The 16337-nt window shown below is 54.4% G+C and overlaps 1 protein-coding gene across 1 annotated transcript in view; it reads right to left on the bottom strand.

The window, feature by feature from the left end:
* Positions 1–503: 503 nt before the first annotated feature.
* Positions 504–16337, bottom strand: part of LOC140208520 (NACHT, LRR and PYD domains-containing protein 3-like) — a 54926-nt gene continuing 39092 nt past the window's right edge. The window contains exons 7-10 of the mRNA XM_072277261.1: positions 4327–6064; positions 3793–3879; positions 3470–3637; positions 504–3323 (exon numbers count right to left, since the gene is read on the bottom strand). Of these exons, the coding sequence (XP_072133362.1) occupies positions 3221–3323; positions 3470–3637; positions 3793–3879; positions 4327–6064 (2096 nt within the window). The 3' untranslated portion in view covers positions 504–3220. The remainder of the gene's footprint in view (positions 3324–3469; positions 3638–3792; positions 3880–4326; positions 6065–16337) is intronic.

Below are 16337 nucleotides of genomic sequence, written 5' to 3'. Positions count from 1 at the left end.
CCCTCCGTTCAGACACTCAACTCTCCGTCCCATCAGCCCAGATCGCGTCTCGACCTCTCGCTCCCCATTTCCCCTGTCCGCGCTCTCCTTCTTGCCGTCCGTCTTATTTGCGAAGGATCGAAATCACCCACCCTTCCCCCACACGCCCCATCCTGTTCCTGCCCACCCTCTCCTTTCAGACCCCACTTTCCTGGTCCTGCAACTTCCCCTCCCTTCCCGTCCCATCAGATCCCCTCCCACCTCGTCCCATTACTTTCCCTCCTTCCTGGTCAGATCACTCCCGCTCCCTTCCTGTCGTTTCACTCCTCCTCACCCCGACTCTATCTTATCCACGTCACCACCAGTTTGTGACAGGAACTTTCGCCTCCCCTTTTCGTCCCCTATTGAGTCAATGACTTCGCCACGGTCACCGTCTCATCAGTCCACTCCTCGTCCCGTCACTCCTCTTCCTCCCAAACCCCTCCTCCCCAAAACCCACATGTATATGTGTATGTGTGAATATCTGAGATATATACATTAGTTTATTCAATGACAAAATTATTAGAATTAAAACATACATGAAATACCCAAGACTATATAAAACACAAATTAAAATACTGTTATTATAATCAATAAGACACTCGATCCCGGGATTGTATCCACGGGCACCGCATGTTCCTTCGCCATAGATTCTGTGTGCGACTGTGACCATTGTAAGTCAGTGTCTCACTCCATCCCTGGCGGCCACATTAACCAAGGAACACACACAAAAATTCTGGTGAACACAGCAGGCCAGGCAGCATCTCTAGGAAGAGGTACAGTCGACGTTTCGGGTCGAGACCCTTCGTCAGGACTAATTTAAAGAAGAGATAGTCAGAGATTGGAAAGTGGGAGGGGGAGGGGGAGGGATGGGGCCAAGAGCTGGACAGTTAATTGGCAAACGGTATACAGAGTTGGAGAAGGGGGGGGGTCATGGGACAGGAGGCCTAGGGAAAAAGAAAGGGGAGGTGAACCCACTATAGTGAGAGGGACAGAGGGAGAAAAAAGGGAGAGAAAAAATGGGGAAAAATAATAATGATAATAAATAATAAATAAGGGATGGGGTACAAAGCAGAGGTGGGGCATTAACTGAAGTTAGAGAAGTCAATGTTCATGCCATCAGGTTGGAGGCTACCCAGACGGAATATAAGGTGTTGTTCCTCCAACCTGAGTGTGGCTTCATCTTTACAGCAGAGGAGGCCGTGGATAGACATGTCAGAATGGGAATGGGACGTGGAATTAAAATGTGTGGCCACTGGGAGATCCTGCTTTCTCTGGTGGACAGGGCTTAGTTGTTCAGCAAAGCGGTCTCCCAGTCTGCGTCGGGTCTCGCCAATATATAGAAGGCCACATCGGGAGCACCGGACGCAGTATATCACCCCAGCCGACTCACAGGTGAAGTCTCGCCTCACCTGGAAGGACTGTCTGGGGCCCTGAATGGTGGTGAGGGAGGAAGTGTAAGGGCATGTGTAGCACTTGTTCCGCTTACAAGGATTAGTGCCAATGGGAGATAGGTGGGAAGGGATGTGGGGGGGACGAATGGACAAGGGAGTCACTGGGATTGTGTGATGGAACGGCGTGGAGGGAGCTTCACGCTGTGTCTGACCCCGGGAGTGTGTGATGGGATGGTGTGGTGGGAGATTCACGCTGTGTCTGACCCCGGGAGTGTGTGATGGAACGGCGTGGAGGGAGCTTCACGCTGTGTCTGACCCCGGGAGTGTGTGATGGGATGGTGTGGTGGGAGATTCACTCTGTGTCTGACCCCGGGAGTGTGTGATGGGACGGTGTGGTGGGAGATTCACTCTGTGTCTGACCCCGGGAGTGTGTGATGGGACGGTGTGGTGAGAGATTCACTCTGTGTTTGACCCCGGGAGTGTGTGATGGGATGGTGTGGTGGGAGATTCACTCTGTGTCTGACCCCGGGAGTGTGTGATGGGACGGTGTGGTGGGAGATTCACTCTGTGTCTGACCCCGGGAGTGTGTGATGGGACGGTGTGGTGGGAGATTCACGCTGTGTCTGACCCCGGGAGTGTGTGATGGGACGGTGTGGTGGGAGATTCACGCTGTGTCTGACCCCGGGAGTGTGTGATGGGACGGTGTGGTGGGAGATTCACTCTGTGTTTGACCCCGGGAGTGTGTAATGGGATGGTATAGAGGGAGTTTCATGCTGTGTCTGACCCCACGAGTGTGTGATGGGACTTTATTTATCATTTCCCTTTTTTGTCCCCTTGCCCATCCTCTGGGTTCCCCCTCCTCACCCTTTTCCTTCTCCCTGGACCTCCTGTCCCATGATCCTCTCATGCCCTTTTGCCAATCACCTGTCCAGCTCTTGGCTCCATCCCTCCCCCTCCTGTCTTCTCCTATCATTTTGGATCTCCCCCTCCCCCTCCAACTTTCAAATCTCTTACTCACTCTTCCCTCAGTTAGTCCTGACGAAGGGTCTCGACTGTACCTCTTCCTAGAGATGCTGCCTGGCCTGCTGCGTTCGCCAGCAACTTTGATGCGTGTTGTTTATTATCAAAGTTCTTATTTGTCACCATATACTACCCCGAGATTCATTTTATTGCAGTCATTTACAGGACAATAAATCAATATAGCAGAATTTATGAAAAACTATACAAAAACGAAGACTAACCAACAAGCAACGTGCAAAGGAAGGGAAATTTGTGCAAATAAAATATTAAATAATACTGACACGAGTTGTAAATTATTTGAAAGTGAGTCCGTAGGTGGTGGAATCAGTTCAGAGTTGATGTGAGTGAAGTTATCCACGCCGGTGTCTCAGAAAAAACCCGCCATCATCGGGCCCTTCCTGTCTGTGTAATTCCCCGGCATGAAACGTAAAAGTTGCCCGTGAACGCAGCAGGCCAGCCAGCATTACGTACTCCCGGGATAATCCCACCCCGGGACACCGGTGTCCCAGACTGAGCCCCGGCCCCCGGGCTCTTCCTGTCTGTGTCATTCCCCGGGGTCTCGAACCCGCACATCCGGCAGAAGCAGCGCCGCTGGACAGGAGGCCGAAATACGTCACCACGGGAGACCAGCGAGCGACGCACAGCGCGAGCCTAAAGCTAGTTCCGTTAAAAACGGTTGGGAATTAAACCTGGCGCGCGGACATTAAAGGTAAGGGGAAGTGGGGGGGGGGGTTAAAGGGGAGGGCGGGGAATCGGCTAAACTGTCGGCATCCCGCGGGCGGGGATGTTCACACATTCAGATGTTCACAGATCACTGTCAGTCCGGGTCTGGGTTCCTGCAGAGATCTCAGTTCCTTCTTCCCGGTCCGACTGAACCGATTGTCCTCCAGCCTGAAACAGATGGGAGAATAAAGATGAAATAAACAGATCACACAACAGTGTCAGTAACAGGGGACAACACTCACAGACAAATATCACCGGAAAACCCGCGGATCCGCTGATATTTTATCACATTGAACATTAACACAAACACTCACCAGATCCGCTCCAGACTCGGGAGGGTCAGTATGAGGCGGCGGAGAGCGGGGACAGATCGGTCTGACAGCGAGTTTAATCCCAGGCTCAGCACCGTCAGTGATGGGTTTGTACTGAGAGCGGAGACGAGATCCTCGGCACCAGAATCTGTGAGACCGACATCCCACAGCCTGGAGATGAGAGAGAGTGAGGGTGAAGGACACAGAGAGACAGGAGACGGTACAAATCCCCAGTGTTTATCAGTAACACAATTACTGATCACATTAATGTTCAGTGTCAGACACCCAGTGACTGTAAACACAATCTCCCACAGTCTGCTACTTACCCCAGTGTCTGTATTTTACACTCCGGGTTCCTCAGAGCCGCAGACACCAGTTTCACTCCTGAATCTCCCAGTTTATTACCACTCAGTCTAAACACAAACAGACAAACTGATGAACAAAGTGATTCAAGCCGAGGGTCTGAGGGAATTTCTCTCACTCGGATATTTCAGGAAACATTAAACCCTTCAGTAAATCACTGATTGGAGTTCCCATCACTGTCAATGTCCCTCACTGCCCAGCTCCAGGGTATTCACCGAATGTCAGTAATTTAGTCTGTCGGTGTGACCCTGTAAACTCCACATAGTCTGTCTCATTCCCTGATGGTTAGAAACGTGTTCCTGATGTGAGAGGGTCGGGAGGGGCAGGGATGAAGGAGGAACGGGGATGGGGAAGAGAGATCCCACAGGAGGAAAGGGGATGACATTTGTCACAATTCTTCACAATCGTATTTATCACAGTTTTACCCAAATCCCTTTACATTGAAACAACACAATTGGACAGTTTCACAGTTCAGAGTGAGAGATAAATCAAGTTACCCCAACTCCCGGCACTTGTGCAGCCCGGGTCCCAGCCGCTGGATTCCTTCACTCTGAATGTGGCAGTTCCCCAGGTCGAGGTATTTTATTGTATCACAGAGTCCGATGACATGAGACAGGACCGTGCAGTCAATCGGGGTCAGTGTCATTCCACGGAATGAAAGTGTTTCCACAGATCCCACTGCAGCCTGAGCCAGTCCACGATTCTGAGACTCAAACAGGTAGTGCAATGTGTTCAGGAGGCTCCTTTTACCAGCTACACTCCCCGTGTTTCCACTCTGGCGTTCAACCTCCTCCTTCACCCAGTCAATCACCCGGCAGGTTGTTTGATGAGGAAATGGACCCAGAAACTCCTCCAGGCCCCGAGCTGTCATTGGGTTGGAGAGACCAGCAACAAAACGGAGAAATATCTCAAATCGCCCATCTGTCTTGTTGTGGGCTTCAGTGAGGAATTTCAGGATATTCCCGGGATGTGGATTCAGGAATTGTGCGACTGCAGCTGCAAACTCTTGGATGGTGAGGTGTGGGAATGTGTACACCACGCTCCGGGCAGAATCCTCTCTCTCCAAAAGCTCCATCAGGAACCCGGACAGGAACTGGGAAGGCTGCAGACTGTATTTGATCAAATCTCCACCTGTAAACACAATCTTCTTCTTGGACACTCCTCTGAAGGCCATCTGACCAACCCTGAGAAACACATCACGGGGGTTCTCAATCTCACGGCCGTGGTTTTTCAGGATGTTGTAAATATAGTAGGAATACAGTTGGGTGATGGTCTTGGGAACTCGCTGTGGGTCCCTGACTCTTTGTGTGAAGAAGGGGCCCAGTGCCAGAGCGAGGATCCAGCAGTAGGAGGGGTTGTAGCTCATGGTGTACAGGATCTCGTTCTCCTTCACGTGTTTGAAAACAGCTGCTGCCACCGTCTGATCTTCAAAATGCCTGATGAAATATTCCTTCCGTTCCTCACCAACAAATCCCAGGATTTCAGCCCAGATACTGATCTTCGCCTTTTCCAGTAAATGTAACGCAGTGGGGCGGGTGGTCACCAGCACTGAACACCCTGGGAGCAGCTTGTGCTGGATTAAACTGTACACAATGTCAGACACCTTGCACTTGAATTCAGGATCTGTGCATGTGGACCGAGGTTCTGTGTTTCTCTGACTGTCAGCAAAATCAATTTTGTCATTGAATTCATCCAAACCATCAAATATAAACAGCAATCCCTCTGGGTTCTTCCAGACCTCTCTCAGGATATTCCCAAAGTAAGGATACTGATCCAGAATCAGTTCCTTCAGGTTTATTCTGCAGTTAATGGAATTTAAATCCCGGAATTTGAAACTGAAGACAAACTGGAATTGTTGGAATATTTTCCCTGTGACCCAGTCATGGACAATCTTTTGTACCAGTGTTGTTTTCCCGATCCCCGGGACTCCGGCCACTGCTGCCGAACTCCCAGATTTGGATTTACTCCAGGAAAAGCTGCTCTGGAACAGCTGATCAGTGCGGATTTTTTCCAGCTCTCTGCGGAGATGTTCCTCTCTCCACTCCTCGTGGTCTCTGCCTCTTGCCAGCAGCTCATGTTCCACCAGTCTCCGATCTCGAACAGTAGAAATGACCGTGAGCTCAGCGTATCGATCAACCAGCTGGAAAACCTTCACCTTCTCCCTCATCAGGATCGTGTTCACTCTCAGTGTTTCAGTTTGTGTCCGCAGAGTCTCCTTGTGTTTCTGTTGAACATCTTCCATGGGAACAGACAGTGAACAAACTGTTAGATGCCTCAACTCAGAACTCGGTATTTAAATACACAAGAGTTAGCTCAAAGCTATTGCATTAATTGGGGTCTCACAGTGTGTCAGGAACCTTTTGGGGCCTGTGGGGTCTCACAGTGTGTCAGGTCCCTCTCAGGGGTGTGTGGGGTCTCACAGTGTGTCAGGTCCCTCTCAGGGGTGTGTGGGGTCTTACAGTGTGTCAGGACACTGTTAGGGGTGTGTGGGGTTGCACAGTGTGTCAAGAGCCTGTCAGGGGTGTGTGGGGTCTCAGAGTGTGTCAGGACCCTCTCAGGGTTGTTTGAGGGATCATAGTGTGTCAGGACCCACAATGTGTCAGTGTTTCACCGTGCGTCGGGACACTATCAGGGGTGTGTGCGGTCTCACAGTGTGTCAGGACCCTGTCAGGGGTGTGTGGGGTCTCACAGTCTGTCAGGACGCTGTCACGGGTTTCTGGGGTTTTGCAGTGTGTCAGGACCCTGTTACTGGTTTGCGGGGTTTCACAGTGTGTCAGGACCCTTTTCCGGGGGTGGGGGGTCTCAGAGTGTGTCAGGACCCTGCCAGGGTTGTGTGGGGTCTCACAGTGTGTCAGGTCCCTGTCAGGGGTGTGTGGGGTCTCACAGTGTGTCAGGACCCCTCTGGGGTGTGTGGGGTCTCAAAGTGTTTCTGAACCCTGTCACGGGTGTGTGGGGTCTCACAGTGTGTCAGGTCCCTGTCAGGGGTGTGTGGGGTTTCACTGTGTGTCAGGGCACTGTGAGTGGTTTGTGCGGTTTCACAGTGTGTCAGGATCTTGTGGTGGTTGTGGGGGGTCTCACAGTGTGTCAGGATGCTGTTGTGGGGGACCTAACAGTGAGTCAGAACCCTCTCAGGTGTGTATGGGATCGCAATGTGTGTCAGGACCCTGTCAGGGCTGTGTGGCGTCTCACAGTGCGTCAGGTCACTGTCAGGGGTGTGTTGGATCTCACAGTGTGTCAGGACCATTTTGGGGTGTGTCGGGTCTCACAGTGCGTCAGGAGCCCTTTCAGGTGTGTGTGGGGTCTCACAGTGTGTCAGGTCCCTGTCAGGAGTGTGTGGGGTCTCACAGTGTAACAGGACACTGTCTGTCAGTTGTGTGTGGGGTCTCACAGCGTGTTTGAACCATACCAGGGGTGTGTGGGTTCTCACAGTCTGTCAGGACGCTGTCACGGGTTTGTGGGGTTTCACTGTGTGTCAGGACCCAGTGATTTGTTTGGGGGTCTCACAGTGTGTTGGGACCCTTTTCTGGGGGTGGGGGGGAATCTCACAGTGTGTCAGGATCCTTTTGGGGTGTGTGGGGTCTCACAGTGCTTCTGAACCCTGTCAGGGGTGTGTGGGATCGCACCGTGTGTCAGGACCCTCTCAGGGGTGTGTGGGGTCTTACAGTGTGTCAGGACCCTACCTAGGTTGTGTGAGGTCTCACAGTGTGTCTGGACCCTGCCAGGGATGTGTGAGGTCTCACAGTTTGTCTGGACACTGTCGGGGAGGGTGGGGCGGTCTCACAGTGTATCATGACTGTCTCAGATGTGTGTGGGATCTCAATGTGTGTCCGGACCCTGTCATGCGTGTGGCGTCTCACAGTGCATCAGGATCTTGTTAGGGGTGTCTGGGGTCTCACAGTGTGTCATCACCCTCTCGGGGGTGTGTTAGGACTCACAGTGTGCCAGGACCCTGTCAGGGTTATGTGGGGTTTCACAGTGTGTCAGGACACTGTCAGGGGTGTGTGGTGTCTCACAGTGCATCAGGATCTTGTTAGGGGTGTGTTAGGACTCACAGTGTGTCATCACCCTCTCGGGGGTGTGTTAGGACTCACAGTGTTCCAGGACCCTGTCAGGGTTATGTGGGGTTTCACAGTGTGTCAGGACACTGTGAGTGGTTTGTGGGGTCTCATACTGTGTCAGAACCCTCTCAGATGTGTGTGGGATCGCAATGTGTGTCAGGACCCTGTCAGGGGTGTGTGGCATCTCACAGTCTGTCAGGACGCTATCCAGGGTGTGTGTGGTCTCACAGTCTGTCAGGACCCTGAGAGGTGAGTGTGGAGTCTCACAGTGCGTCAGGTCCCTGTCAGGGGTGTGTGTGGTCTCACAGTGTGTCAGGAACGTGTCAATAGTGTGTGGGGTCTCACAGAGTGTTAGGACCCTGTTAGGGGTGTGTGGGGTCTCACACTGTGTCAGGACCCTGTCTGTCAGTTGTGTGTGTGGTCTTAAAGTGTGTCAGGTCCCTGTCAGTGGTGTGTGGGGTGTGACAGTGTGTCAGGACCTTTTCAGGTGTGTGTGGGGTCTCACAGAGTGTCAGGACCGTGTGAATAGTGTGTGGGATATCAATGTGTGTCAGGACCCTGTCAGGGGTGTGTGGCGTCTCACAATGTGTCAGGTCCCTGTCAGAGTGTGTGGGGTCTCACACTGTGTCAGGACCCTGTCGGGTTGTGTGAGGTCTCACAGTGTGTCAGGGCCCTGTCGGGTTGTGTGAGGTCTCACAGTGTGTCAGGGCCCTCTCAGGCGTGTGTGGCATCTCACAGCATTTCCTGAGCCTGTCAGGGGTGTGTGCAGTCTCACAGTGTGACAGGACGCTGTCATGGGGGTGTGGGGTTTTACAGTTTGACTGGACAGTGCCAGGGGTGTGTGGGGTTTCACAGTATGTCAGGACCCTGTCAGGGGTGTGTGGGGTCTCACAGTGTGTCAGGACCCTGCCAGGGGTGTGTGGGGTCTCACAGTGTGTCAGGATCCTGTCAGGGGTGTGTGGGGTCTCACAGTGTGTCAGGACCCTGCCAGGGGTGTGTGGGGTCTCACAGTGTGTCAGGATCCTGTCAGGGGTGTGTGGGGTCGCACAGTGTGTCAGGACCCTGCCAGGGGTGTGTGGGGTCTCACAGTGTGTCAGGATCCTGTCAGGGGTGTGTGGGGTCGCACAGTGTGTCAGGACCCTGCCAGGGTTGTGTGGTGTTTCACAGTGTGTCAGAACACTGTGAGTGGTTTGTGGGGTCTCAAAGTGTGTCTGAACCCTCTCAGATGTGTGTGGGATCGCACTGTGTGTCAGCACCCTGTCAGGTGTGTGTGGGGTCTCACAGTGTGTCTGGACTGTGTCAATAGTGTCTGGGGTCTCACAGTTTGTCAGGACCCTGTCAGGGGTGTGTGGGGTCTCACAGTGTGTCAGGACCCTGTCAGGGGTGTGTGGGGTCTCACAGTCTGTCAGATAACTGTCAGGGGTGGTCTCACAGTGTGTCAGGAGCCTCTCAGATGTGTGTGGGATCTCAATCTGTGTCAGGACCCTCTCACGTGTGTGTGGCATCTCACAATGTGTCAGGTTGCTGTCAGGGGTGTGTGGGGTCTCGTAGTGTGTCAGGAATTTGTCAGGGGTGTGTGGTGTCTCACAGTTTGCCAGGTCCCTGCCAGGAGTGTGTGGGGTCTCACAGGGTGTCAGGGCCCTGTCAGTGGTGTGTGGGGTCTCACACTGTGACAGGCCCCTGGCAGGGTTGTGTGGGGTTTCACTGTGTGTCTGGATACTGTGCGTGGTTCGTGGGGTTTCACAGTGTGTCAGGATCTGGTTGTGGGTGTGGGTGGTCTCACAGTGGGTCAGGACGCTGTTGCGGGGGGTCTCACAGTGTGTCAGAACCCTCTCAGATGTATGTGGGATCGCAATGTGTGTCTGGACCCTGTCAGGGGTGTGTGGCGTTTCATAGTGCGTCAGGTCGCTGCCAGGGGTGTGTGGTGTCTCACAGTGTGTCAGGTCCCTGTCGGGTGTGTGGGGTCTCACAGTGTGTCAGGAACCTGTGAGGGGTGTGTGCGGTCTCACAGTGTGTCAGGACCCTATCCAGGGTGTGTGGGGTCTCACAGTGTGTCAGGTCCCTGTCAGGGGTGTGTGGTGTCTCACAGTGTGTCAGGAACCTGTGAGGGGTGTGTGCGGTCTCACAGTGTGTCAGGACCCTATCCAGGGTGTGTGGGGTCTCACAGTGTGTCCCGACTCTGTCAGGTGTGTGCGGCGTCTCACACTGTGTCAGGTCCCTGTCAGTGGTGTGTGCGGTCTCACAGTGTGTCACGATCCTGTCAGTGGTGTGTGGGGTCTCACAGTGTGTCAGGTCCCTGTCAGGGGTGTGTGGTGTCTCACAGTGTGTCAGGAACCTGTGAGGGGTGTGTGCGGTCTCACAGTGTGTCAGGACCCTATCCAGGGTGTGTGGGGTCTCACAGTGTGTCCCGACTCTGTCAGGTGTGTGCGGCGTCTCACACTGTGTCAGGTCCCTGTCAGTGGTGTGTGCGGTCTCACAGTGTGTCACGATCCTGTCAGTGGTGTGTGGGGTCTCACAGTGTGTCAGGACTCTGTCAGGGGTGTGTGGGGTCTCACCGTGTGTCAGGGTCCTCTTAGGGGTGTGTGGGGTCTCACAGTATGTCAGGACTATGTCAGGGGTGTGTGGGGTCTCACAGTGTGTCAGGACCCTGTCAGAGGTGTGTGGGGTCTCACAGTGTATCAGGGTCCTGTAAGGGGTGTGTCGGGTATCACAGAGTGTCATCAGTGTGAAAGTAAGCATGCAAGTACAGCAGGCAGCGAAGCAAGCTAATGGCATGCTGGCCTTCATAACAAGGGGAATTGAGTACAAGAGCAAAAAGGTCCTTCTGCAGTTGTACAGGGCCCTGGTGAGACCACACCTGGAGTACTGTGTGTAGTTTTGGTCTCCAAATTTGAGGAAGGACATTCTTGCTATTGAGGGAGTGCAGCGTAGGTTCACAAGGTTAATTCCCGGGATGGCGGGACTGTCATATGTCGAAAGATTGGAGTGACTGGGCCTGTATACTCTGGAATTTAGAAGCCTGAGAGGGGATCTAATTGAAACATTTATAATTATTAAGGGATTGGACATGCTGGAGGCAGGAAACATGTTCCTGCTGATGGGTGAGTCCAGAACCAGAGGCCACAGTTTAAGAATAAGGGATAGGCCATTTAGAACGGAGTTGAGGAAAAACTTTTTCACCCAGAGAGTGGCGGATATATTGAACGCTCTGCACCGGAAGGCTGTGGAGGCAAAGTCTCTGGATGCTTTCAAGAAAGAGATGGATAGAGCTCTTAAAGATAGTGGAATCAAAGGTTACGTGATAAGGCAGGAACTGGATTCTGATTGTGGATGATCAGCCATGATCACAGTGAATGGTGGTTCAGGCTCGAAGGGTCGAATGGCCTACTCCTACACCTAATGTCTCTTGTCTATTTTCTATAGGACCCTGTCCGGGGTATGTGGGGTCTCACAGTTTGTCAGGACCATTACAGGAGTGTGTGGGGTCTCACAGTGTGTCCGGACCCTGTCAGGGGTGTGTAGGGTCTCATAGTGTGTCAGGTCCCCGTCAGGGGTGTGTGTGGTCTCACAGTGTGTCAGGAACCTGTCTGTCAGTTGTGTGTGTGGTCTCACAGTGTGTCAGGACCGTGCCAGGAATGTGTGGGGTCTCACAGTGCGTCATGTCCCTGTCAGGGATGTGTGGCGTCTCACAGTGCGTCAGGACCCTGTCAGGTGTGTGTGGCGTCCACAATGTGTCAGGACCCCTCTGGGGTGTGTTGGGTCCCACAGTGTTTCTCAACCCTGTCAGGCATGTGTGCTGTCTCACAATGTGTCAGGACCCTTTTGGGGCCTTTGGGGTCTCACAGTGTGTCAGCACCCTGTCAGGGGTGTGTAGGGTCTCACAGTGTGTCAGGTCACCGTCAGAGGTGTGTGGGGTCTGACAGTGTGTCAGGGCCCTGTCAGGGGTGTGTGCAGTCTCACAGTGTGTCAGGACCATTCCAGGGGTGTGTGGGGTCTCACAGTGTGTCAGAACCCTTTCATGTGTGTGTGGTGTCGTGTGGTGTGTCACGATCCTATCAGGGGTGTGTGGGGCCTCACAGTGTGTCAGGACCCTGTCAGTGGTTTGTGGGGTCTCACAGTGTGACAGGTCCCTGTTAGGGGCCTGTGGGGTCTCACAGTGTGTCAGAACCCTGCCTGGGTTGTTTGGGGTCTCACAGTGTGTCAGGAACCTATCCAGAGTGTGTGGGGTCTCACAGTGCGTCAGGACCCTGCCAGGGGTATGTGGGATTGCAATATGTGTCAGGACCCTGTCAGGTGTGTGTGCGGTCTCGTAGTGTGTCAGGACCCTATCCAGGGTGTGTGGGGTCTCACAGTGCGTCAGGACCCTGCTAGGGTTGTGTGGGATCGCAATTTGTGTCAGGACTCTGCCAGGCGTGTGTGGGGTCACAATGTGTGTCAGGACCCTGTCAGGTGTGTGTGCGGTCTCGTAGTGTGTCAGGACCCTATCCAGGGTGTGTGGGGTCTCAGAGTGCGTCAGGACCCTGCTAGGGTTGTGTGGGATCGCAATTTGTGTCAGGACTCTGCCAGGCGTGTGTGGGATCGCAATGTGTGTCAGGACCCTGTCAGGTGTGTGTGGCGTCCACAGTGGGTCAGGTCGCTGTCAGGGGTGTGTTAGGTCTCACGGTGTGTCTGGACCCTCTCAGGTGTGTGTGGGATCTTAATGCATGTCAGGACACCGTGAGTGGTTTGTGGGGTTTCACAGTGTGTCAGGATCTGGTCGTGGGTGTGTGGGGTCTCACTGTGTGTCAGAACACTCTCAGATGTGTGTGGGATCGCAATGTGTGCCAGGACGCTGTCAGGAGTGTGTGGCGTCTCACAATACGTCACGTCCCTGTCAGGGGTGTGTGGGGTCTTACAGTGTGTCAGGACCCTGTCTGGTGTGTGTGGAGTCTCACACTGTGTCATAAACCTGTCAGGGGTGTGTGGGGTCTCACAGTGTGTCAGGACCCTGCCTGGGTTGTTTGGGGTCTCACAGTGTGTCAGGAACCTATCCAGAGTGTGTGGGGTCTCACAGTGTGTCAGGACCCTTTTGGGGTGTCTCGGGTCTCACAGTGTGTCAGGACCCTATCCAGGGTGTGTACGGTCTCACAGCGTGTCCCGACCCTGTCAGGGCTGTGCGGCGTCTCACACTGTGTCAGGTACCTGTCAAGGGTTTGTTTGGGTCTCACACTGTGTCAGGGTCCTGTTAGGGGTGTGTGGCGTCTCACAGTGTGTCAGGGTCCTGTTAGGGGTGTGTGGGGTATCACAGTGTGTCAGTGTCCTGTTAGGGGTGTGTGGCGTCTCATAGTGTGTCAGTGTCCTGTTAGGGGTGTGTGGGGTCTCAGTGTGTCAGTGTCCTGTTAGGGGTGTGTGGGGTCTCACAGTGTGTCAGGGTCCTGTTAGGGGTGTGTGGGGTCTCACAGTGTGTTAGGACCCTGTCAGGGGTATGTGGGGTCTCACAGTGTGTCAGGTCCCTGTCAGGGGTGTGTGGGGTCTCATAGTGTGTCAGGGTCCTGTTAGGGGTGTGTGGGGTATCACAGTGTGTCAGTGTCCTGTTACAGGTGTGTGGGATTGCAATGTGTGTCAGGACCCTGTCAGGGGATGTGTGGGGTCTCACAGTGTGTCAAGTCCCTGTCAGGGGTGTGTGGGTCTTACAGTGTGTCAGGACCCTTTTGGGGCCTGTGGGGTCTCACAGTGTGTCTGGACCCTGTCTGGTGTGTGTGGAGTCTCACAGTGCGTCAGGTCCCTGCCAGGTCCCTTTGGGGTCTCACAGTGTGTCAGGACCGTGTCAATAGTGTGTGGGGTCTCACAGTGTGACAGGACCCTGTTAGAGGAGTGTGGGGTCTCACAGTGTGCCTGGACCCTGCCAGGTGTGTGTGGGGTCTCACTGGTTGTCTGGACACAGATGGGTGTGGGATCGCAATGTGTGTCAGGACCCTGTCAGGGGTTTGTGGCGTCTCACAGTGCGTCATGTCCCTGTCAGGGGTGTGTGGGGTCTCACAGTGTGTCAGGACCCTTCTGGGGTGTGTGGGGTCTCACAGCGTTTCTGAACCCTGTCAGGGGAGTGTGTGGTCTCACAGTGTGTCAGGACCCTTCTGGGGCCTGTGGGGTCTCACAGTGTGTCAGGGCCCTCTCAGGGCTGTGTCGGATCTCACAGTCTGTCAGGACCCTGTCCAGGGTGTGTGGGTCTCACAGTGTGTCAGGAACCTGGCTGTCAGGTGTGTGTGTGGTCTCACAGTGGGTCAGGACCCTGTCAGGGGTGTGTGGGGTCTCACAGTGCGTCAGGTCCCCGTCAGGGGTGTGTGTGGTCTCACAGTGTGTCCGGACCCTGTCAGGGGTGTGTAGGGTCTCGCTGTGTGTCAGCACCCTGTCAGGGGTGTGTGGGGTCTCACAGTTTGTCAGGTCACCGTCAGAGGTGTGAGTGGTCTGACAGTGTGTCAGGGCCCTGTCAGGGGTGTGTGGGGTCTCACAGTGTGTCAGGACCGTTCCAGGGGTGTGTGGGCTCTCACAGTGTGTTTGGACCCTGCCAGGGTTGTGTGGGGTTTCACAGTGTGTCAGGACACTGTGAGTGGTTTGTGGGGTTTCACGGTGTGTCAGGATCTGGTCGTGGGTGTGTGGGGTCTGACTGTGTGTCAGAACACTCTCAGATGTGTGTGGGATCGCAATGTGTGTCAGGACGCTGTCAGGAGTGTGTGGCGTCTCACAGTGCGTCATGTCCCTGTCAGGGTTGTGTGGGGTCTTACAGTGTGTCAGGACCCTTTTGGGGCCTGTGGGGTCTCACAGTGTGTCCGGACCCTGTCTGGTGTGTGTGGAGTCTCACAGTGCGTCAGGTCCCTGTGGGGTCTCACAGTGTGTCAGGACCGTGTCAATAGTGTGTGGGGTCTCACAGTGTGTCAGGACCCTGTTAGGGGAGTGCGGGGTCTCACAGTGTGCCTGGACCCTGTCAGGTGTGTGTGGCGTCTCACAATGTGTCAGGACCCTTTTGGGACCTGTGTGGTCTCACAGTGTGTTAGGACCCTCTCAGGGTGTGTCGGATCTCACAGTCTCTCAGGACCCTATCCTGGGTGTGTGAGGTCTCACAATGTGTCAGGAACCTTTTGGGGTGTGTGGTGTCTCACAATGTGTCAGGACCCTTTTGGGGCCTGTGGGGTCTCACAGTGTGTCCGGACCCTGTCAGGGGTGTGTAGGGTCTCGCTGTGTGTCAGGTCACCGTCAGAAGTGTATGGGGTCTGACAGTGTGTCAGGGCCCTGTCAGGGGTGTGTGCAGTCTCACAGTGTGTCAGGACCGTGCCAGGGGTGTGTGAGGTCTCACAGTTTGTCAGGACCCTTTCATGTATGTGTGGTGTCGTGTGGTGTGTCACGATCCTATCGGGGGTGTGTGTGGTCTCATAGTGTGTCAGGACCCTGTCAGTGGTTTGTGGGGTCTCACAGTGTGACAGGTCCCTGTTAGTGGTGTGTGGGGTCTCACAGTGTGTCAGCACCCTGCCTGGGTTGTCTGGGGTCTCACAGTGTGTCAGGACTGTGTCAGGGTTGTGTGGTGTCTCACAGTGTGTCAGGACTCTCTCAGTGGTGTGTCGGATCTTACAGTCTGTCAGGACCCTATCCAGGGTGTGTGGGGTCTCACAGTGTGTCAGGACCCCTCAGGTGTGAGTGGGGTCGCACAGTGTTTCTGAACCCTGTCAGGCGTGTGTGCCGTTTCACAATGTGTCAGGACCCATTCGGGGCCTGTGGGGTCTCACAGTGTGTCAGGACCATGTCAGGAGTGTGTGGGATCCCACAGTGTGTGCGGACCCTGTCAGGGGTATGTAGGGTCTCGCTGTGTGTCAGCACCCTGTCAGGGGTGTGTAGGGTCTGACAGTGTGTCAGGGCCCTGTCAGGGGTGTGTGCAGTCTCAGTGTGACAGGACCGTTCCAGGGATGTGTGGGGTCTCACAGTGTGTCAGGACCCTTTCATGTGTGTGTGGTGTCGTGTGGTGCGTCACGATCCTATCAGGGGTGTGTGGGGTCTCACAGTGTGTTAGGACCCTGGCAGGGGTGTGTGGGGTCTCACAGTGTGTTAGGACCCTGTCAGGGGCGTGTGTGGTCTCACAGTGTGTCAGGACCCTGTCAGTGGTTTGTGGGGTCTCACAGTGTGACAGATCCCTTTTAGTGGTGTGTGGGGTCTCACAGTGTGTCAGGACCCTGTCATGGTTGTTTGAGGTCTCACAGTGTGTCAGGATCCTGTTGGGGGTGTGTGGGGTCTCACAGTGTGTCAGAACCCTCTCAGATGTGTGTGAGATCGCAATGTGTGTCTGGACCCTGTCAGGGGTGTGTGTGGTCTCGTAGTGTGTCAGGACCCTATCCAGGGTGTGTGGGGTCTCAGAGTGCGTCAGGAACCTGCTAGGGTTGTGTGGGATCGCAATTTGTATCAGGACCCTGCCAGGTGTGTATGGG

This window comes from Mobula birostris, chromosome 13 (assembly GCF_030028105.1).
Source record: "Mobula birostris isolate sMobBir1 chromosome 13, sMobBir1.hap1, whole genome shotgun sequence".
NCBI classification, from domain to species: Eukaryota; Metazoa; Chordata; class Chondrichthyes; order Myliobatiformes; family Myliobatidae; genus Mobula; species Mobula birostris.
This window is presented reverse-complemented; position numbering and strand designations above follow the sequence as displayed.